Here is a 23,927-nt window from a genome sequence, read left to right as displayed (position 1 = left end):
TGACTGAAGGTTTTCAGACACCCTACAATGTTAATAAACCAAGCTCCGGTCTCTGCTCTGCCAACTCGATGTGGGGTTACTTTGGTACTCTGAGGCCCACCTCCTGAGGCGTGAGGCAGTAATACTTTTTTTTAAAGATTTTATTTATTTTACAGAGCGAGAGAGCACGAGCAGGAGGAGTGGGAGCGGGAGAAACAGACTCCCCGCTGAGCAGGGAGACCGATGCGGGACTCGATCCCAGGATCCTGGGATCATCACCTGAGCCGAAGTCAGACACTTAACCCCCTGAGCCACCCAAGCACCCCAATACTTATTTTTACATTTATCTATTTTTAGGATATTGCTTTGAAGATCAAATGAGGGAAGCAAAAGAGGACTCAAGTTAGACATTTCTACACAAATGTTAAACGTTTATTTTTAGGTACATTTTTGCTTTGATTGTAATAATTCTAAAGTAAACTATACTTTTTTGCCTTCTCAGAGTTACGAATTTCCAGAGCGGGCACGCTAACATCAGAGAGTGGGACGGCTCCTCCCGCTCTGATCCACCCCGGGAGCCACTCCATCCCGTCCTGCTGCGGCCCGGCTCCTCAGGGCTGTGCGCCTCCCGGGGACACTTCCCTCCCTCTCGCTCCTCCGGCTCCCAAGGCTTATTTACTCATATGTACAACAACCTCAAGGACACCGTGAGATGGGAAAACCACCCCCCAAAGTAATGTCTGAATTAAAGAAAAAAGACTTCCAAAAAGAAGCCATCTCAAGGGTCACGTGTTTGAAAGACAGTTAAGTGTCCTTTTAAACAGCCAAGAAGCATGGTCATTGAAGATAATTATGATCCCAGTTGCTTTTTGAAAAGCACTGTTAACATTCTATTTAACTAGATAACCCAGTCTTTATATTTGAGAAAAATATTGGAGTATTCGTTTAACTCTGGTGAGGTTGAATCTGCCACATTCTTCTCTGGTCTCGCCAAGTTTCAGACACCCCGTTCCAACGGCGGACAGCAACATCAAGTTAGCTCCTGTCAGGAGAAACCCTGACAAACTCATGCACAAGTATTTTTCAAATCAAGTGTTTTATTTCAAAAATCCTCATAGCAAGCTAAACGCTAAAAGGAACATGTGAAAGTGAACAGAAACAACAGAACCATGAGCGGTACCAGCAAACAACGGTGTGGCCCATTCCGTGCAAGTACTTGAAGAGAACCTGCAGGCAAAGATAGATCATGAACAATACACTTTAGAAAAATTAAAACATTAACTTTACGTTATTATAGCTCACTCTTGCAGTTTCTGGACTAGAAAATGGAGAAGATTCCCAAGACCTATTTTCTTTCTCAAAGGAATCATCTTCTTGGAATGCAAACTTCTGCTTAAGTGCATGGGATATTAAAGACACTGGATCCCAATGTGAATCTTGCCTTTTCCTCTTATGGATGGGTCTACCTCCAGGTGACCTATTTAAAAAAAAAAAAAAAATTTAATTAAAGCTTTGTGTAATTTAAGCTCCTAGTTGACAAAGATACCAAAAATATAAGCATAATACATTACAATCTAATTATTCTTCAAGAGATTGAAAATTTTTGCCAAAGAATAAGGAATCTGGAAGACACAGTGAATTAGGAATCAGAAAACCAAGAAACCATGTGGGTGGGGCTCCACCACAACCTTGTTTCGACCTGAGATTATCAAATGCCTTGCTGTACTGAAGATCTTTTTTTCTTAATATTCTAATTTTCCAGTGGAAAATTTAAAGAAATATTTAAGAAATTTTAAGGGGACTATCAAATTCATGAAAAGAAAGCTATTAGGCCAATTGTTCATTCAGTCTTCACTTAATGCCCACTATCATACCGGGCTCCATTTTACACTTTGAGAGTAGAGCTGTATCTTACCCCCGCGGAACATTCTGGTGACAGGAAATCATTAATGAACAAGTGAGATCACTGCAGACAGCAATGCATGTTATGAATAAAATTGAGTAGATAATGTGACAGTGACTGGGACAACAGCACCTTAGATGAGATGACCAGGAAAAGCTTTTTTTTTTTTTAATTTTTTTTTTTAAGATTTTATTTATTTGACAGAGAGGGAGCACAGGCAGGGGGAGCGGAAGGTAGAGGGAGAGGGAGAAGCAGGCTCCCCACAGAGCAGGGGGAGCCTAATGTGGGACTCGATCCCAGGACCCAGGACCATGACCCAAGCTGAAAGCAGTCACTTAACCAACTGAGCCACCCAGGCGCCTGACCAGGGAAAGCTTCTTTAAGGAGATGGCATCCTCTCTACAAATGACTTCGAGTCAGTGTTAGTGTAAACATCCAGTGGATGCATCAGGAAGCAGCTTGGCATGTGTGAGAAAAAGGAAAAATAGGCACCTGGAGCGCAGAGTGACATGGGAAGTAGGTCACGAGGGCAGAGACAGAGCAAGGGCTGGATCCTGGGGGGACTTAAGAGGCCACAGGAAGGTGTCTGGATTATATTCTAAGCACAATGGAAAACCACCAAAGGGTTTTAAGCAGGGAAGGCCAGATCGAACTTTAAGTATTATTTGTCTTTTTTGTTTTCAAAGATTATATTTTTAAGTAATCTCTACACTCAGCATGGGGATCGAACTTACAACCCCAAAATCAAGAGTCACACGCTCCACCAACTGAGCCAGCCAAATGCTGCTGGCCTTCCATTTTTAAAGGGTCACCCTGATTACTATACGGAGAAAAGACAAGGCGAGACCGCAGAGAGAGCAGTCAGGAGGCTACTGCGGAAGCCCAAGCTAGAGATGGTGGCTGAGATCGGGGGAGGCAGCTAGATCATGAGGGTATACACATGTGAGCTGTATGCTGATAGGAAGGAAATGGGAAGGAAAGGAAAAAGATGATTCTAGATGTCTGGACTGAACAGACAACTTGGTGATGAACAACTGAGTGGTGGTGTTGCCATTTACTGAGATGCAAAAGACTTGGGGCAGAACAGGTTTTCAAGGTGGAGGAAGTAGACAGGTAGGAAGGAAGAGTTCTGTTTTGGACATGTGAAGCCTGAGACACCTGTGAGACAGGCAAATGATGTCAGGCAGGCATTTCATCAAGAAGGCATGGGGTGCAGAGGAGCAAGATCAGGGATAGAAAAATAAATGTGAAGGCCATTAGCCTATCACTGGTATAGACAGCCACAGGCCTCAGTGAGAGGACCAAAGGAAACAATGTGGATACAGAGAGAAGGGGACTGAGGTCTGAGCCTTGCACATGCCAACATGTAGACACCAGGGCCAGAAGGAAGAGTAAGCAAAGGAGTAAGGAATAGGTGTGAAGTAAGAGGAAAACAAAGTGTGATTTCCTTGAAGCCCAGGGAAGAAAGTGTTCCAAGGAGGAGGGAACCACAGACCATACAAATACTACCCAAGACATCAGGGAGGAGGAACAATAAGAATTGACCATTATATTTAGCAAGAGAGTCACCAGTGACCTTGATAAAGAGCAGTTTTCAGTGGAATGATGGAAACAAAGACCATATGACAGTGGGTAGAAGGTGGCAGTGAGAAATGCAAACAAACTATTGACAACAAGAATTTATACCAGAAAGAGGAGCAGAGAAACAATAATAGCAGGGATATATGTGTTTTGAAGACAGAAAACACTCAGGTGTGAGGAGAATAAAGTAAAGAAGGAAAATCTGAGGATGTAGAAGACAGAAGGAATAATTTTAAGTAAAATCCTTGAGAAGATGAGAGAGAAGGGGAACCAGTGACCCAGGGGAGAGCCTGGATATGAACAGTGACACTTCATTCACAGTAACAAGAGAGAAGGCAGAGCACATGGATAGTGACTTTGTAAATGTAAAGATGGGGAAGTCTCATCTGATTCTGCAGTAATGTCTAATGCAAAGTTAGTTGTAGAAAAATGAGAGACGGGTGTGGAGGGGAGAGTCTACTGGTCTCCCTGCTGTGTTTCCAGTGATGGTCACAGAGGGAGTAACCATCTGACACTGACTGGGCCCAGTGATAACAGTCAGCCCTCTTGCTGGAAGAAGCGTGCCCATCCAGCCATAACATTTTTCTCTGTACCAGGTGCTACACACAAGGATCAAATCATAACCTCGTTAATAATGAAAGGGTGTAGCTTTCCCAACACTATTACATAGAAAATATACTTATTTTCTCACAAAAAATCCACATTGAGGGATTTCCAGATGAACATGGCAGATCTCTGTGCAATCCTAATAAAATGAGAGTAAAGAAATGAAAAGGATGTAATCCACAAAGACAAAGATACTAGGAGAGAGTGGGTAAGAATCACAACAAAACACTGGAAGCTGTAAAGCTGATGAAAGCAAAGATAGTGGGAGTGAGCTGCCTTCCTGAAAACAGGGACTGAGGAAAAGTCTACATACTGAATGAAACGTAAACTCAAGACTGAGTCCACAAGTGCCCAGCATAAAAATTAAAAAAGGAACTCTCCAGGGCATGGCATCATGAAATTTCTGAACGCCAGGACAAAAGAGAAGATCTTAAGTGCTTCAAGAATAAAGAAACAGGTTTCAGACATGGTGCCAGGAATGAGAATGATGTCAGCTTCTGAACAGGAACACTGGAAGCTAGAAATCAATGGAATGATGTCTACAAAATTCTGCAGAAAAATGATTTCCTGCCACTGTATACCCAGCCGAACTAGCAATGAACTGTAAGAATAAAATAGTAACATTTTCAGATATGCAAAGTCTTAAAATAATCTCCCCTTTTTATAGATCCTTTCTCAGGAAGGTATGGGAAGATAGGACACCCAGGAAATGGGTGAGGCAACACAAGAGAGAGGGTAGAGAATGCCCGTGATGATGGCCAAGGAAATCCTCAGCATGGCCACAGTGCAGCAGACTTGCAGGAACCAGAGACTGGAGCAGGACAGAGGGTGCCTACAGGGGATTTATTTTAAAAAGAAAAAGAGAAAGAAACTCAGACATTAACTGCCATAGAAAATAAAATTATTCAACAAACAAAACGTAATCATAGCATAAGAAATGGCTTACCTGTGAATGTTTACTGTTATAAGGATGTAAATTCTGATTCTGATTTAAGTAAAGACTGGATTTAATTATATTGGGAAGATGGAACAAGAGGTGTGTACGTGTTAAGAGGATAGGATGGCTGGGAGAACACACTCATGAGTTTTCACAAAGGGAAATAAAGTATCAAGAAACAGCAAAAGAAATATGTTGTTTCAAAAATACAGATAAGACATCAGAAGGAAGAGTAAAAAAAATGGAAAATGATTTTTTCTGGGAGAGGTGTTTGGAGTAAAGAGGAATAAGAGAGAAGACTTGTCTGTGTGTACTTTGATAAATATAATAAATTATTAAAACATCATTAATAGAATTTGGTTCATTTCTCAAGTTATGATAACATACCGTTCAATAGCACGAAGCTTAACCTTATTCATGTCCTTTAGAACATCCAACATGTTTGGAACATCTTTATTTTCCTGGTTTTTTGAATGACTGTAATTGGTCTTACTGTCACCTGGGTGCTGTTTTTTCATTCCATTTGCTGAATTATCTGAGTCACGCGTATTAGATTCTGGCTGTGTGAGAGGAGAACACGCAGGCTGTGGAGAAAAAAGCTGAGAGGGCAGTGGAGGAGGTAGAGGAGGGGGAGGAGGGAAAAGCAGTGAACTTGAAAACGGATCTGGCTGGGCACTCGTTTCAGCAGTCCCTGGTGACGTTCTTTGTTCCAAACCGCTAGGCTCATCACTCAAGTCAAAGAAGCCTAAAAACAAAGTAATCTTTTGAAAAATCATGCAAAATTCTCTCCAACATAACACATACCACTAATTAGAACCGAAACAGGAACAATTTCTGTAATGTTACTAAAATAATGATAGGGTGGCCAGGAAGGAGAAGCAATCCCGTCTGCTTAGTAATTTTTTTAACAGTCAAACCAAAGAATAAATTTATTTTTAATCCAATTAGGATTGTCTGTGGTAGGCCTTTAAAGGGAGGAAGGGTGAGAATGCATTTTAAAAAAATAAAAAGTGCTTTTTCAGTAATTAATATATATATTTGTAATATATATATTATAAATATACAATACTATATTCATGTTGTATATGAATTACACATGCGTGTATATAGATGTGTAGAGACACACGTATATATTACGTGTGTGCATTATTTAAAACAAGTCACATCCCTAAACATTTAGAAAGGATCCTCTGGAACACATTATTCAACCTGAATTTGGTGGAAGGACAGCAGCCATAACTTCAAGCTATAAACACATGCTCTTCTTTCAAATTAATACATCCTTCCTCATAAATTTCAATGCTTTTCCGAAGAGGCAGAAAAAGCTTCCTTGGAAAACAGGTTTTTTGATTCAAAAGCACAATCTTCAGCAGTGTAGCTGGAACCAAAGCCATCCCCCTCACCACAAACGTGTCTTCACGTACTCTCAATAAACACCACGCAGAGTAATCGCACAGCCCCGACATCCTACATTTACTGGACATCCTACATTTACAGATCGTCACTCACAGACTGCGCCTGCATCAGACAGTGATTGGGCACCGCCCGGTCGGGCTGAACCGAAACCCGGCGCGTGACTCACCCGCATGCGCACTGGTTCTCGGTTCCCGCCTTCCCACGATTGCAGCAATCTGGGTGCGGAGAAAAGTCAGCTCCTCTTCAAGGGCAGCTATCTTTTTAAATGCAGCTTCACCTACAGGCCCGTCACTTTTCATTCGCTTATTCTGTCGTAGAGCAGGTGACAATGGATTCCAAGCTGGTTGCAAAGAATGGAAAAATTCCATTTTCTCCTCTTCTTCAGGTTTCCACATACTATTTCTGTGGGTAGAAGGAAGAAATGGACAATGACAGTGAGAGAGAGGGAAAGGGAGAAACGGAGGGAAATTTCCCAAGAGCAATAAATTCTTTCAGTCAAAGAGGAATAAAGACACAAAAACAAAAATTAGAGTAGCTCTCTTTATCCCATGATTGTCTCTAGGATGGCTGAGGACAAGCACAACATCTTATGTAACTTTGTATTCTCAGTATTTAGAACACAACCGTTATAGGTAACCGTAAGTGGTAAGTGAATGAAGGAACAAATCTTGCTTTTAGACAGTAAAACAAAAATAATTATCCTGTAACTGTTTTTACCTATTAGGTTTAATATATATATAGTATCTAGTGTCAGAAACAGCTTTCTCCTAAAAATGGACATACTGATTCTGACGTCCTTTTAATATTACTCCTTCCTAAGCCTGCATTAAGAGAAATGGGAAATAAAAATGAGTGACACCCACTCATCCTTAATAGGAAGATATTAGTAAGACGCAGAGCGGTAGAGACAGACAAAAGGCTCAATTAGTATGATCAAATTTTAACACGTGCAAGAATTCAGATTACAGCCCCATTCCCCATTTTCCACAGTAAGTATATAAAATTACCGAAATCTGAGATAACTGGCTTCTTCATCATTTGCCACACACAAAATATCAGCAAAAGATGGAACTACAGATCCACAGTTACCAGAGTCTACAGAGTTCAACAGTGGGATCAACTAAAGGGGAAAAAAGGCAAAAAAAAAAAAAAAAAAAAGTCAGAGCTCTGTAGGGGTAGGGCACATGCATGCCCATGGAAATTACATATATTAAAAATCCAAGAGTGAAAAGGAAAAAGAATATTCAATACTAAACATGCACCTGTTAGCAAGAAACTAAACTGAGGAAAATGTTATTCTAAAGTCTAAACATGTAGCAATATTCTCTACCCTGATTAATGTCATCTATCATAAAACAGAAACTAGAAGAATAAAATAAGCTACTCAGGTGTTGCTTTGTACCTGCCCAACTTTGAATGTAATTACTTAAAGAAGTAAACACAAGGGGTGCCTGGGTGGCTCAGATGGTTAAGTGTCTGCCTTTGCTCAGGTAATGATCCCAGGTTCCTGGGATTGAGTCCCACATCTGGCTCCCTGCTCAGCGGGGAATCTGCTTCTCCCTCTGCCTCTCCCGCTGGTTGTGCACTCTCTCCCTCTCTCTCAAAGGAATAAATAAAATCGAAGGAGGGGGAGGGGGAGGGGGAGGGGGAGGAGGAGGAGAAAACAAACACAAAAACATACAAGAAATGACTTGTGTCCAGGAATAAGCTAAAGGTTTTTAGCTTGCAGGAAACGTTTCTTCTTTTGTTCTACTCTGTCTGTAGTACCTAGGATTATTTTATACATAGTACTTAAACAATGCCTGTTGACTGACTTACCTCAAAATTAGGCCTGGGACAAGGTTCTAGAGGAAGAATTTTCCCAATAATACGAACAATACTCCGAGCTGATCCATAGTCTTTATTTTCTCTAATCTGCAAAACCTATTTATACATAGAGTGTTGTTTAAAAAGTACTCTGTTAAAGCATGTTTATATATCTCTGAAGAAAAGCAGATGTAAATGCACTAACGCTTATTTTGAAAAAGAAAATACAGAATGGCATATTCAAAGTATTTTCTTCAAAGAATTAAACTTTATTCATATTTGTCTTAAAAAAAAAAAGAAAAAAAGGGGAAAAAAAGGATGCAAGTTAACCTATATAATATTCCAGGAAGAAAGGTCTTTTAAGAAAGCACCACAAATTCATGTTTGCTCTATTTCTGATAATGGCAAAATACCTTTGGGAACTTTATTCAGAAAAACTGCCTCCCCTTCTCCCAGCTAAACATATCTTTTGGCCCAATCAAAAATTGACACTTCCAGTTTCTCAAGCATGGGGCAGTACAGAGTAAACTCATCTAATTCCCTTTAAAGGTGAGATCCTCTTTAGAGGAATAAATTAATCCTCTTTAGGGGAATAATCAGGAACTAGACAATTTAAGAATTCTTTACTTATAGTGCAACATATCTGCTAGAAGTCAGTTCTTAAAAAGATGTTAGAAATGAAATGTGCTACTGTAATTCCAATACCACCTTGTCTTTTGGCTTGGGCTTTCCAGACTAGTATAAATTATTCACACAGGAACCTCCCGAGAAACATGACATAACATTTCTGCTCTTGGCAGAGATTTCAACACAAAGAAAGCACTTTCTCTCTTTAAAAAGCATTAGAACTTGGACTTTTCATTTTTCCTCAGATCCCAAAGCAAGGACAAAGTTTATTACAAGCAACAGATACAGGCAGCATCCTGTCAGCATCTTCTTGGAAATATCCAATAAGCAAATGGATATTCAGTTCTAGAACTCAGGAAAAAAAACATCTGGGATTTAGATGGATTTGGGAATCACCAACAGACAGAATACATGATAGGTACAAATCGAAGCCATTTGACTAGTTGAGAGAAACTGGGGCTAGAGAGGAAGATCCAGAAGCCATTGGCGCACAGAATGCCAGTCCTCTGCTTTTTTTAAGTAGTAAGGGTTCTGTATGTATCCGATTACATCCAAACACCTGAGTCTAAGATTAAATAGTGATTCCATCAACTAGCCTCAGAATCTTCCATTATTTCTGCCAATTCAGTCTCCATAACATCCTCCATGAATTCTGTATTCATTCTCCACTCACCCTTAAAGGTCCTCTGCCACTTGGCCCTGTTCTATCTGTCCAACTAAATTACCCACTTGCTATTCATTACCAAGGACACAAGCTCTTTTGGGTTAAGCGATTTTCCTCATCGTCTCAAAAACAAGCCAATATTATCCTAACTGCCAAACACTTACCCATGCGCCCAGAGGACCTGGCTCTAACTCGAGCCCCGTTTTTACCTGTCTTCTAATGCCAGATTCACATTCCTCTACAAATTTGATTCTCTCTGCTCTCAGGAGCTTCCTAGGTTCTGAATTCCTAAACTAGTTCCAAGAAGTACCATACAATAGGACACTTAACTACATATAACTTTGTTTCATTTGCAGTTTTCTGTTTGCTCCATTAGATTATAAAGTCTTTGCAGGTAAAGATTGCTTTTCAATCCTACAGGGTAGTAGTAGTTCTTAATCATAGGTATACTACAATCACCTCGGGAGGTGCTTTCCAAAAGAAATAAAACACAAACCACATATATAAAATAAATTTTCTAGTAGCTACATCTGAAAAGGTAGAAAGAGGTGAAATTAATTTTCTTAATATATTTTATCTAACTCAATATGTATATATTATCATTTCAACATGTAATCAATATTTTTTAAATAATGGCATTATTTTACATTCTTCTTTTCACACTAAGTCTTCAATCCATTGTATATGTCACACCTACGATAGATTTCAATTCAGATATTTCAACTACTTGATGACGACATCTGGCCAGTGGTTACCATATTGACTAGCACAGCCTAGAGTATACAGGACCTATTAACCTAGAATTCCCCCAGCCTGAGCAGTTATATTTAAAGTGTTCTATAGCCCACTCATATGCACACCCTTCCTAAGAACCACAGGGTTGGAGGTTTTGCTACGGTGAGGGCTACTCATTGCACATAAATAGCCACCCAAATGTTGGTTAACTTGGATGGTACCTTCATGTCTTACCCTGCAAGTTCCATCCTGACAAATGTCTGTTCTTCTCTCTCATCCCTTCATTGCCATTGACCATCTTCACCATTCTGATGCTTTCCCTTCCTTCTTCTATTCCTGATCCAACACCCTCATTCTGACTTTACTGATGTGACTTTCCTATCAAGCAGAGAATTTCAACTGTTTCAGTGATATGCTCATTACCAATCAAAAACTCTTCATCCTTTTTATGTGTTCTCAGATTACTAATGGATAAACTACCCCAACTACTCTTAGCTGGAGAAGAGAAATTACAAAACAACAATATTTAGAAAGACTACAAATCCATGCTGACTTCAGCTGGGTATTCTGCACAGGTATTCTGCAACCCCTTCAGAACATGTTTTGTTTTCTACTGTATTGCCCAAAGCAATCACCAATCTCTGAAATCTCCAATGCCACCATTTCTATTACCTGCCAGTGGCCCTGACTTTGCTCTTAACTGAGAAAACTGAGAACTCCAAGGTGACATACCTCAATTTTCATTTCTCTCCATTCAAAACCTCTCCACCATTTCTCACTTTTATCCTACTGGACTGTCCATCTTCTTTCCAAGGCTTATTTATTTATATTCCTTGTCCAACTACCTTCTCTAGGGCACTGCTCACTCACTCACTATTTCACTTGGATCTTAAATATTTTCCTGTCTATGAGGTTCTTCCCCAATGCTTGCAAACATGAAGTTATCTCTAACACTGGAAAGAAAACAAAATTTCAACTTGATGTTCACTCTTGATCTCTTTTCACAAACTTTTCAAAAGAAGGTGCTGATGCCACCTTCATTCCTCGGTCATTCTTCAAAAGACAAGGCAGCTGCCACTCTCCACCTACAGAAATCCCTAAAAGCATCAATAATCTAATGATAAGCAAATCTTCAACTATTACTCAAGTTATCTTTGATCCCACTATTTCTGAAATTCGAAATGCATCAGTAACATCCAGTATCATCTTCCATTATGTCAAAGTCCATGAATTCAAATATCAAAAGAATGCAGATAACCTCTTTTTCCTACATTCTAGAACCATTTATCTGACGATCTGCAGGTTATTTGTATTTATATAATCCAACAGCATCAGGCTCACCTGATCTCCCTACTCAAACTAGTTCTTCATACTGATTTGCCCATTTATAATAATATTTATAATATAATTGCTTTTTTATAATTTATAACCACTCCTCAACTTACTTTTGTTTAAAATCTTGAAAGTATCCTTGACTGTTATTCTCCTCTAATTCACAACAAATAGCAATGATTTTCCCATTCTGTAAACCCAACTATTCTTTCTTATATTCAATCTTGTATTAGTCTGTATGTTTCTTATTCCTTGTATTATATTTTAAGCATCATGAATACAAGAACCATGTATTGCTACTCTGTATCACCTGCAGCACCAAGCATATTGTCTTAGATGTAGTAATGCTCCCTAAGTAGAGAAAATTGGATTTGCTTATAATTCTCAGACTTAAGTCATCCTCTCTCGAGATTTTTGCTGAATTTGTTGAGCTATAACTTGCATTATATATCCAAACACCAAACTTAAATTACCTTAAATAAAACCACTAGCTAATCAAAAATATGCTTTATCTATGAAGGTCATATCCATATTTTGCTGCATTTGCACCTTTTGCTGGCATTTGACCTATCCGGTAAATAGGTTCCTAATAATCTTACCTTCTTTTTTTTTTTTTTTTTTAAAGTAAACTCTACCTCCAACGTGGAGATCAGACTCACAACCCAGAGATCAAAAGTCGCATGCTCTACCAACTGAGCCAGCAGGTGCCCCCAATCTTATCCCCTTTTTAACTCAAAATACCAAAGGTATACTATTGCAAATTCACCTTCGTTACACCTGAAAATAAGTAACAATTTCGCCTTAAATTAAATGTTTGCATAACAACCATTTTCAAAATAAGACCCAACAACAAATACAACATGTTCATTCAAATCCATTTAAAGACATTTACCTGGTCAATGGGAACACCAAAATATTCCAGCATTTCTCTTAAGATATTCAATATGAGTGACATTGATGAAACAAATACATAAGCGAATTCAAGGAAACATTATCAGTTTCTTGATACCTTCAGGAAAAATAATTTAGAAAATATTACTCTTGACAAAAAAAAACACACAAAAACAAACAAACAAAAAAAAACAACAAAAAACAAAAACCGAATGCCCCAAAGTATTAAGTAACCTGGAGGAATCCTTTCGTTTCACATTACACCATCAACTAATTTCTTTTGGCCAGCAGTATTTTGAAGGAAGTCAAAGAGAAAGAGAGGAATGGAGAAGTGGGGATGGGCTGATAAAGGAAACTTCAATTTATCAGTTAAATTGCATTAAAAGTTCATAGGATGTTTAAGACTTCATTAATAAGTATCAACCAACAATGGATTGGACACTTGGCAGGAAAGCCTTTAGGTCAGTTGCGATAGCGAAGTCTCTGCTCTCCTGAAAGCAGTGGGCTGAGGAGATGAATGAGTTCAGCTCACCCTTGAAAGAAAGTAGGTAGAGGGCCGACTCGAGGCTTAAACAAATGAACAGCAGGTCTATCTCACAAACGAACCGGGGTACCATCCATCCTCCCCGCTCATTTCAAAGATAAGGAATACAAACCCCAGATACACGACGTGACTTAGTCACCCAACTAGTGAGTAACAGGCCGAGACTGGCGCCCCGTCGTATCACTCGCTTTGGTCGCAAGCCTCCTCAGAGGCTCTCCTAACCCAGCATGGTCGCCTTGCTCACCCTCCTCTGAAGTCGCGCCTCAGAGCCACCACCGGAACTTCAAGCTGCCTCGAATCCTCAGTCTGCGAAGCTCGTAGTGCACACGTCCTGGTACAGGAGCGCTCGGTTTGCACGCCACAAACAGTAACGACGCCCCCCACCGACCCGGGACTGGGCACTGGAACCCCCTCGCTCAGCCCGGGTACCTCCACAGGAGGCACAACCCCCAACACGCCTCTCCCACCCACCCTGCGGCTCGCCCCCAGGACTGTCGCAACTTCCGCGTTCCTGGACGAAAATCAAACTCCGCGGGCCAAGCCCGTGAACGATCTCATTGGACAAGGCTGAAGACTGCTGCTTGTGATTGGCTGCGGAATGACGTCAGGTTAGTTACGGTTATTTGCACCGGCAACTGGGATTTTTCCTGGGGCTTCTTCTAGAGGGCGGGCCTTCCGCGAGGCAGCCAATAGAAGTCTACAGACAGCTGCCGGGCGGAGCGGGTTCGCGTGGGGATGGTGACGCACGTGCAGGACGTGTCTTTAGGTTCCTCCAGCTAAACTACCGGTGTCTACAGCGGAGCGTTTTGGAGCCATTATGGGTTTTGAGCCAGGCCTGCGATCCAAAGTTCGTGCCAGTTCGCAGAGAAAGTGTGTCGTCCCCTACACCCAAAACTTAAGTGGGGCCGCTCCCCCAAGTACTCATGCCGTGAAATCGCTATTTGTTGTTTAACCATTTCATTCAGCGAACATCTATTAATATGCTTATGGGACTAGCAGAAGCTTAAACACAGTCCTCGAGGGATGTGTAGCTTTGCAGTGCTTTCACTAACCAAACGCTTCTGGTTAGCTAGGCTACCAGATACCGGCCGGATGTTAACCTGGCCTAGCCGAGAATGCTTGAGGACTAAGTCATATCAGGCTATATACCCCAGTTTTTTAAAAATTCTGATCTAGGATTACTGGCTTCATAAGAGACGACAGCTTCCTTTTTTTCGTATTTCAGGGAAGGATGCACTGGAGTGACATGACAAGGTGAATTGTGCCCGCTGCTGACTTACATTTAAAAATAATAATAATAAGGGCATTTTTAAACTAATTTCTTTATGGCCCACATTTATTCAATACTGAAAGTCTGTCAATGTGCCAGGTACTATTCCAAGCATGGGGAACACAATAATGGGCAAGACCGGTAAGGTCTCCCTGCTGGAGACTACGTTCTAGTGGAGTTTTGGGTTTTTTTAATAGCCTCTCTCCCCACTCTTTTCTTTATAGCACTTACCACACCATGTACATTTTTGCTCCCCCTATCGCCAAGCTAGAATGTAAACTCCAGAACAGGTACTTTGTTTTGACCCATGCAGTTTCTGTAGTGCTTTAGAAGAGTGCCTAGTATATGAGGGGCGCGAGTCCGACTCTGTCAGTGGAGTACGCAACTCTTCATCTCATGAGGGGTCATGAGTTCGGGCTCCGCCTTGGGCGTAGAACTTACTTTAAAAAAAATAAAATAAAAAAGCACTTAGCGTGCCTAGTATATACAATAGGCAATCAATACTTGAATAAAATAACTGGATATGGGATGAGAGGAAACTGACAACAGAAATGACTTGTAACTAAGTAACTGGCTATCTCAACAGTCCAAACTAGATACCGATGAAAGTAAAGGCAGGAGAGGGCTGCTGGACAATGTAGAAGGCGGCAAATAGATCAACAACCCTGCATGCGATCAGTAAGTCACAATTTTCTCAAGTTCCTAGTCTTTTCCTTTCGTGGATCTTGTAACCTCTTCCCTTTCCAGTGTGATATCAAACAGCACCTAACAGGGTGAGTACACCACTTCCCTTGAAAACATTAGAATAGTTACCAGCACTAGAGCTGCCTCCACCCTTCACTATTGATAGAGCTTCACATTCAATTCTGATTGAGGTAGCAACATGGGCCCATGTCAAATGCTACACCCTCCATGAATGCTTTGCTGACAACTTAACCCTCACGTTCTTCAGAGATCTTTCTCCATTTTATGTTTACTAAGCATTCATACATACTACATCTTGATAACCTTTAGTGAGATTTGACATTAATATTTTCCACTTGCTCACATTTACATGAAATTATTTCCTTGGCCATTTAAAAGGACACAGGACTCAGGAAAGCTTAAACTTTACAGTTATCTTTTCTGTTGTTTTTGAGTAATGTTCAGAAATATGGTGGTGTGATTTGTAAGATTTTCCTGGTTGAGTTCCCTTCCCCCAGTTTGACCCAAGCCCTCTCTATTGCCTCTACCCTATTCAACGATTCCACTTGAGTACTTTCTCCTCAGTATGGGAGTCCTGTCCTTAAAAGGGGGTTTTGTCTTGACAGGTCTGGTTTGAGAGTTCATTGGGGTAAACCGCTCCAGTCTCTCCAATCCTTACTGTGCATACCTTGCATTCACAAGGGAGAGGACAAAAAGTCCAAGTTTCAGTTGACTAATTTGAGATTCTGCTTTTCTCAAGTCTTTCAGAAGCTACCTCAATTCTTCCTTCTATTCACACAGAAACCAGTACCAGGCAGGTTGGTGGTTTTCCCCATCTGCTATTTGGAGGTTCATTACCTAGTTTAATTGAAAATGCTATTCATAGGTATTTGGTTTTGCCATCCAAATGTATTTTTCCATTTTCCTGACTACTAATACACTATAGTTAATCATCATGCTATGTTCTGGATCCCCAACACCAAGAATTTTTTATTCATCTTTACACCCAATGCCAGGCATACTTTTTCACTGAATAAACGAAAGGAGAGAGGCCAAGGGCTGGTTTGGACCAAGACTAGAAAGATGTGTGTACTCAATCTTGCCAACTGCCTAGCAGAACCCCATTAGCCTGTGTCACAAGTTTAAGTTTCTGGTGATAGGTGAATTCAAATTACTATAATTATCTTAAGTAGTGGGACAGAATACAAGTTAACATTCTATCAAAGGAGGAAATAGCCTCTCCAACCTTAACCATAGGGTCTCATGAAAATGTGATCTCCAGATTGGGATGCACCCACCCAGAAAATTCATTTAAATATCGCATTTCAAAAAGAAAAATACTTAGGCCCTTTTCCCTTCTGTTCTGCCTGTGATTGAAGCCTTTCAGGGGTAGTACCAAAGCAGTACATTTAAACCAACCAGTGCTATTTAAAAGATTACACACCTTTTAAAATTAAACCTTTACATTTATTCAAAAATTTTAAATATTTGAGCAATTAAGACCAAGATTTTCCTTGATATTAAAATATTTCAAATTAAACTCTGCTGAAAATCTCATTTTGTCTTGGACAATTAAAATAGTTAAAACAGTTAAGACCTGCTAACTGTATTTCAACGTCTACTATGTATCAATACTACAGTAATATCTGTACACTATAAATTGCTATTTACTTGTAGTGATATATTAAAATTATAAAATCTAAATATTTATAGTCCTAAAAGCAGGATTTCTTTTTATCTGAACCCTTAAATAATTTCATTAAAAGAAAATCTAAGTTATGCTTAGTACTTGAATCCAAAGGTCTTATGTGTCTACAACTACTGATTCTATTTTGAACAAAAATAGTCTACTACAGCTAGACCTCTCTAAAAGCATAAAGGTGAACTGCTGCTTGATTTTTCTGGTTCCATTTTTTTTAGAAGATTCATAGGACTTCATAGATTCTGTAACCTGTTTCCTGATACAATCATATGTTCTCAAGTAGATATGCCTTGACTCTTGTCAATCACTTAAAAAGAGCTGGTTAAAACCTAGAACACAGGAAAAAATAGTTAAAGGATGCCCTTCCAGTCTTATTCTGCTTCTGGATCACCCAGTCAGTCAGCTATACACCAGTGCAACGGTTTGCATTTAGCCCTTTTCAATTTTTACCAATTATCAACTCATAATTTTCAATACTGTCATGGCCCCAAGTAATAGGAATAAAAATAGTCTACATCATAAAAATTCCAAGTGACTGATTTGGATGATCTTACAGCTAACAAGTTATTTGCCATCCAAAGATTTAACATATATAAAGAGTATGGCGTCAGTCTTAAAAACCAATCTAAGCTCATTCCTATCAGAACACTGAAAAAATGTAGCAACATGCAGTATTTCCTTTTAATTATCACTGGTAACTTCAGCTGATAAGATACAATTTAATAAAGCAAGCACCTGAGAGTAAAAGGGAACTCTTAATCTTGAATTACGTAATCTAGAACACTAGGGAAAAAGTTTAGGTTCAGGCAGCACAGCATTCCTGACAAAGAGATCCAGATTCTCTGTACTTCTTTAAACAGAAAACTGGCTTTTCACAAGCTAGCTGCTCTACTTGTCAGGGCACCTGGGCTGCTCATTTGGTTAAGGTTAAGCATCTAACTCTTGATTTCGGCTCAGGTCATGATCTCAGGGGTCCTGAGATTGAGTCTGGTAAGGGGCTCCATGCTGGGGGGGGGGGCGCGGGGGGGGGGTCCTGCATGAAATTCTCTCTCCCTCTACCCCTCCCCCGCTCATACACACGCACGCACACTCAATCTCTCTCAAATAAAACAAATTAAAAAAAAAAAAAAAACCTAGGGGCGCCTGGGTGGCTCAGTCATTAAGTGTCTGCCTTCGGCTCAGGGAGTGATCCCAGGGTCCTGGGATCAAGCCCCGCATCGGGCTCCCTGCTCCGCTGAGAGCCTACATCTTCCCCTCCCACTCCTCCTGCTTGTGTTCCCTCTCTCACTGGCTGTCTCTCTGTCAAATAAATAAATAAAATCTTAAAAAAAAAAAAAAACCTAGCTGTCAAATATTAGCTCATTGAGTCAATAACAGTCTATGTACCCTATATGGTTCTGGTTCTGTCCTCTAAATATGGAACATGTTAAAATGAGGCAGGACAAAGTAATATAAAATGTCCTTCCTGGTCATACGGAATTTGAATTTGACTCTATTTCCTTTTTTAAGGGAAAACCCTTTAAATACTTGAGGACTGCTATCAAGGACCCACCCCAGTCATCATTACTCTATACTACAGTAAACATACCTTCTCCATCAAGAACCCATCTCAGTTACCATTCCTCTACAGTAAACATTCCTTTTCCAATTTATTCACATGACACTATTTCAAACCTCAAGCTCCTGGTTCCTCTTCCTTTAAACATATTGTTTACTCTTAAAAACATGATACTCCAAAACAATACACAAGAGTGACATGAACCATGTATAAAAAGATTAATGATCTAACTCCTCTATTCACTACAATCTGAAATCTCTTCTATTCAGCACATTTTAAGGCAGCTTAGACTGTATTAGGTTTTAGTGACAGCCATAAAACAAATTGGCTAATACCAGTCAAACCTCTATACATACACAATTATATCATGCTTTCACTATACATTCAAGGAGCATTTATTTCATACCTATACTATGTATGGCATACACAATGCACAATGCTCAAAACGAAACACATATATTCTGGGAAAGGAAGACATTTAAATGGAATGAGTTGCTAGCCTAAAAGAATGTGCTACATTCAATGAGTACAAAAAAAGAATTTGGAATTTTTGCCAGCGTGTAAGATTTTAAGATAGGTAAGTGAACAACAGTGGGTAAGGCACAAAGGCAAAAAACCAGCTCACATTGTTCATCTTGCCTAACAGTTTAGGCAAGGGGAAGACACTGAAGGGTTTCAACTTAAAAATGACATTAATTTTAAAACTGGAAAACATCCCTTTAGATGACAACAGATGAAATTTAAGGGTCAAGAGTCCAAATTAGATGTCTACTGCAGCAGCTGAGCTATCTTTACCACAATATTATACGGGTTAAAAGTAGACAACACTTTGATTTTGAAATATGAGTATTATCACCAAATGTATGCATAGACTATAACCATATACCGACATTAACCAATTAAATTTGGTATTTTATTATAACTTTCTTTTCATGCTTACATTTGGTGATGATATTCAGTTTCTTCCAAAAAATTCAAAGTGTACTTAACATTCCCCTCAAGGCAGCTTTAGATGTACCCTAATAAAAAATTTGTAAGTTTTCCCTTTTTGGTACATTATTATGACCTTCCATAGTCAACGGCCAGATAAGGTAGCAAATAAACAACTATTCTGGAAGATGAGAATAGTATTCTTTTTCTGCGGCTTTACACATTCCATGAAATTCACCAATTACGATGACAGTACCAAGAAGAGAAGTCCTTCCAAGTCACCTAATTTTAAGGTGTACTTAATTATCATCTACTTTTACTAAAAGGAGTGCTCATCGAGAAGTCGAGCAGCCCCAAGACATTACTAAGAAAAATCTGATTCTGATTCTTAGGAGACCAACCCTCTTCTACTTGCAAGAATCAAGATTATCTTCCACATTTTTTTTTTTTAAAGATTTTATTTATTTGACAGAGAGAGAGAGAAACAGTGAGAGAAGGAACACAAGCAGGGGGAGTGGGAGAGGAAGAAGCAGGCTCCCAGCAGAGCAGGGAGCCCAATGCGGGGCTCAATCCCAGGACCCTGAGATTAGGCCCTAAACTGAAGGCAGACGCTTAATGACCGAGCCACCTAGGCGCCCCTATCTCCGCATTTTAAGAGTGCAGGAAATCAGTTCACTGTGGCAAAACAGCTAAAATGTCTGTAGGAAAAATATTTTTCTTATGCAGAGATCATTACAAATAAGGCACATTATTTGAGATTCTTAGTAGTGAAGCACCATCCTAATGCCTGTGTTCTTTTTTTAACCAGTGGGATCCATTTTTAAAGGCTAAAGTTAAGAGGTAACATACCAATATAAAAGAGAACTAGAAGACTTAATTAAATGTACAACTTTGGCTTCATTTGCATAGTTGACACACACTAATCATTACTGAATATCTGAGAAACCTAAGGAGAACAGCTTATCAATCTACACAATCGCTAAGGCTCTTGAGGAAGACAATGGATTACAACTAATTTCCATATATTCCTGGATTCTAAGAAACTGAGTAATCTTGTTGACTTAAAACTCATTAACATGGGCTCCTAATTTTTAGTACCTACATCAATGAACTGAACAATTAGAAATTAGACCCTTGACATTCAGACTTAACAATGGTTTCAATAATATTTGATAACCCTTAATGTATGGTAAATAATATTTTAAAATTTTGTTAAAGGATATATCAAGATCTACTGCTCAGAAACTAAGTCCAGTCAAACACAATCCCATGACAATAAATTTTATTTCTCCAATTGCCTTCCCTACTTAGCAACTTCATAAATTGAAACAGGTCTCTGTACTTCTCTAAATGTGAAATAACATGGTTCCATATGAAACAAATACTCCCAAAGGGATTCCAGTTGAAACCCAAAAAGAAAAAGGAAAAAAACCATGTAAACTTTAGAGCAAAAAGAGTTAAAGGTCCCTAATAAATAAGCATACTTATAATGTAGGAAACAGGTATATAACATTAAAACTACCCAGTATAATACGTTAAGCATCCACACAAAGCTCTTATTTGTCTAACAAAGTTTTAAAGGGATAATTTGTCATTTTATTAGGCAAAATATAACTGCTTTAGGACACAAATTTCTGTGAAATCCTTTTGTTTGAAGTTGACAGAATGGTCCACTTTATATTTCAAATAATTTCTAAGAGGGGCACAGTAAGAATTATACCAGACCCTACTCAAAATGAACAAGCCTAACAAAACAAAATCCAACCTCTTTAATGACTACTACAGTTTTTAAAACGAAGAGAAGTAATGCTGATTCTTTGTAGTATTATGGCTAACAAGTTCCTGTATTACCACAAGAACTAGAAGACTAGACCAGAAATCTGGAATTCCTGAATCCTTAATAATAGAATTATCCACTATAAAATTTCCCCATTTTTCCCAGGGAAAACAAAAAAACAGTAAATGGGGTTTGAGAAGTTTTCTAAAGTATTTATCAGCCCCCCAAAAGCCACAACATACCAGTAATTTTACCAACAGAGGAGGTGGTATTCTAAACTCTATAATAGGCCATAGAAATCAGTTGTATAGAACAGACACAGAAATAGTCTCAAAATCAGGTAAACAAACAACGGCTATTACCACTTATGACATTTTATTGGCATATGACAATTTACAAGGGTCCCTGTTGCAATATACATCACACTGAGTAAGAATCGTTTAGCCATCTACATTCATTCGTATTGGGTAGTATTTTTACTCAAATTATAATTTAATTCCCAACACTTGATTTTAACTGTGACAAAAGGGAACAAATAGTAATTCCTTAAAGTTGGATGCAACTGGAAAAACATATTTTGCTATTTTATATTAAAATTCCTAAGATGTTGAAAGGTATACACACCTAGGACTGAGTCATGGCCTTCTTAAACAGCTTTCTTAATCCTTCCTGGAAATATCCTTTGGTTCACTTTTATTTTCCTTCTCTAGGCAAAGGAAGTCTGTTAATGCAGGTATCAGAGTTATTATTTTTCTGGCATTTGTTAACAAAATTCCTTACCAAGAGGAACCATTCAGCTTTACGATATGTTGTGAAGTGTAGAGTTAAATTGTGGCTTTAAAAAACACAACATAGGCTTTCATATGCTTGGCTCTGAAAAAGGTAACATCCACAATGGCATCCTACTGCAGAGTTCTATCATGCTTCCCACTAAATTCTTGTATAATCCTTTCCTCAATTTTGTTTAATAGAATAAAAGTAACCAAATCATTTATCTATTTGGATTAAAGCAATGCATTTGCACTTAAAGTATAACTTGCTGATAGGACTTAGGGAGCTTTACTCCCACTCCCTATTAAATAATTTCTCAGCAAATTCCCGTTCTCCTATTGTCTTAAGTGGAAAAACAAAACTGCACATTTACAGTCATGCACAGAGATTCAGTATCTAACCAAATAATTGTTAAAATAAAAGCTAAATTATCTGTATAAAATAAAATGGTTGTGAAAATTCTCCTGTGTTGAAGATTAAATCCATGTTGCTTTAGCATATAATTAAGTATCATTCTGACTAGGAGAATATTAGCTGTGTCCTGATTAATGCAATACAAACTTGCTTTGACAGTATTTCCTCTGCTCTGTTAACAATTTCAGAAAAGACAAAATAGGAGAATCATGCAATACTAAAGATCCCAGGGCCATACACATCACATATATTGAGTTTTGTTCTCGTATTTTTCCCTCTTACAATTCTTAGCAAATGCCCCTGGCTGCAATCAAGGTGCTAGGAGCACTGCAAATCATCAAGTGAGGATGAAAGATCCATGTACTTAAGATCTCTGAAAGTTTACACTAACAGAATAAGCATTACTAGTGCAAACATATACAGATAATTTGGTTGCTGAATTAACAAATGAAATTTGACTATCAATGAGCAGACAATACAAACTTAACACTGAAATTTACTATTTCCGATTTTCATCTTAAGAGCGATCAGCATAAACATACAGGTTATTCACATCTGAAAGATTATCTACCTGAAGAATAGAACCCTTGGGAAGAAAAAGAAAAAGCCATTTTATAAACTGCAACTGAAATAGGGAAAAAAGTAAAACCAAGTTAGACCAATGTTGCAACAAACTTCCTGTCAAAACTTTTTATTGAAAAACAAGTTACTTAAAATACTACTAATGAACAAATGTTTTGGTTTGCCTATTTTTCCTTACGGTTAGACTACAAACTAATGTTTCAGCTATCCAGAAGCTCAAATAAATATGTAAGATATGAAATCAGGTACATCCTTCTAATGTATCAAGTTATTCTGCAGGATAATCCTCTTCCATACCAAGACCGGGATTACAGGTTTTGTTCTGTTTTACTTTTTTAAGGTAATACATTTGGTAGGAATGGACTTTTTATTTGTATTGTTACAGACCAGCTCCTCTCTCAAAAAGATTAACTGATACCTAAGACCATGACTCAAACTTTCAAATTAGAAGAGAAAGAGAACATTGAATTTTGAGCCCAGAAAGTAAAGGATCCTAAGAATAGTTTTTATAGGCCACTGCTTGCTTTCAGTTTAAAAAACAAAAAAAATCTCATACTTTTGGATCTTTTAATAGCTTGTACTTTTTAGCTATTGGTAAAGCTTTTTTTTTTTATTTTCTCTTAAACATCTGCTGACATGTTAAACTAACTTAGTTTACCAAAGTAAAAACCTTTTCTGTGGTACACCTCAAAAATTAGTCACCCTACAATGTAGTGTGTTTGAATTAAGGAGAATGTTAAACAGATGTATACAGTTAAAATAATTAGTGTGGTCTCTATAAACAACTTCTGTTCAGGGATTTGTATGTAGAGCTAACGTTTACTTCAGAATAAACATTAACAAACAGGGAAGGAAGAGAATCAGAACTTTCACAGAGCTGTACTTGACCATATCTTATAGACAAAGCGAATTACAATGCATGTAACAAAAACAGTAAAAGTATTTTTTAAAAGTTGATAGTTACAAATATGGTACGTAACAATTTTCTACTTTATTTCAGTACAATTTTCAACATACAGTCTACTATTTTTCAAGATATTTGAAGACTTAAAACAAAATCTCTATTGACTACTTGCAAACAGTAAAATTTAAGTAAAATGCTTACATTCTTATTTGAAAACAAAAATCAGGTAAAAAATGGTGGGTGCAAGTTCTGCTCTCTGTTGCAATCTCACTCCAGATTTACTATTCCTAAAATAAGAGAGAGAGAGAGAGAGA

General features: G+C 38.6%; 2 protein-coding genes across 9 annotated transcripts in view; both read right to left on the bottom strand.

Annotated features, from left to right (window-relative positions):
* Positions 1-1,058: 1,058 nt before the first annotated feature.
* MTFR2 (mitochondrial fission regulator 2) lies at positions 1,059-19,610 on the bottom strand. 2 transcript variants are annotated; one of them, XM_026504871.4, is made up of 7 exons: positions 13,266-19,610; positions 12,479-12,595; positions 8,241-8,345; positions 7,430-7,542; positions 6,589-6,824; positions 5,394-5,751; positions 1,059-1,456 (listed from the first exon to the last, which is right to left on the bottom strand). In XM_026504871.4, exons 2-7 carry the CDS (start codon positions 12,539-12,541, stop codon positions 1,249-1,251), a joined length of 1,083 nt encoding a protein of 360 aa, XP_026360656.1. In that variant the 5' UTR covers positions 12,542-12,595; positions 13,266-19,610; the 3' UTR covers positions 1,059-1,248. The 2 variants fall into 2 exon arrangements, with proteins under 2 accessions (XP_026360656.1, XP_057167007.1); XM_057311024.1 differs by lacking the exon at positions 13,266-19,610 and adding an exon at positions 13,134-13,248.
* A 1,690-nt stretch (positions 19,611-21,300) lies between these two features.
* Positions 21,301-23,927, bottom strand: part of BCLAF1 (BCL2 associated transcription factor 1) — a 29,980-nt gene continuing 27,353 nt past the window's right edge. For all 7 annotated transcript variants that reach the window (XM_026504873.4, XM_026504875.4, XM_026504874.4 and 4 more), the window contains one exon: positions 21,301-23,900. In XM_026504873.4, coding sequence (XP_026360658.1) covers positions 23,895-23,900 — 6 coding nt within the window. In that variant the 3' untranslated portion in view covers positions 21,301-23,894. The remainder of the gene's footprint in view (positions 23,901-23,927) is intronic.

The sequence above is a fragment of the Ursus arctos genome, unplaced genomic scaffold, assembly GCF_023065955.2.
Source record: "Ursus arctos isolate Adak ecotype North America unplaced genomic scaffold, UrsArc2.0 scaffold_13, whole genome shotgun sequence".
Taxonomy (NCBI): Eukaryota; Metazoa; Chordata; class Mammalia; order Carnivora; family Ursidae; genus Ursus; species Ursus arctos.
The sequence above is the reverse complement of the archived record's forward strand: the minus strand, read 5'-3'. Positions and strand labels throughout refer to the sequence as shown.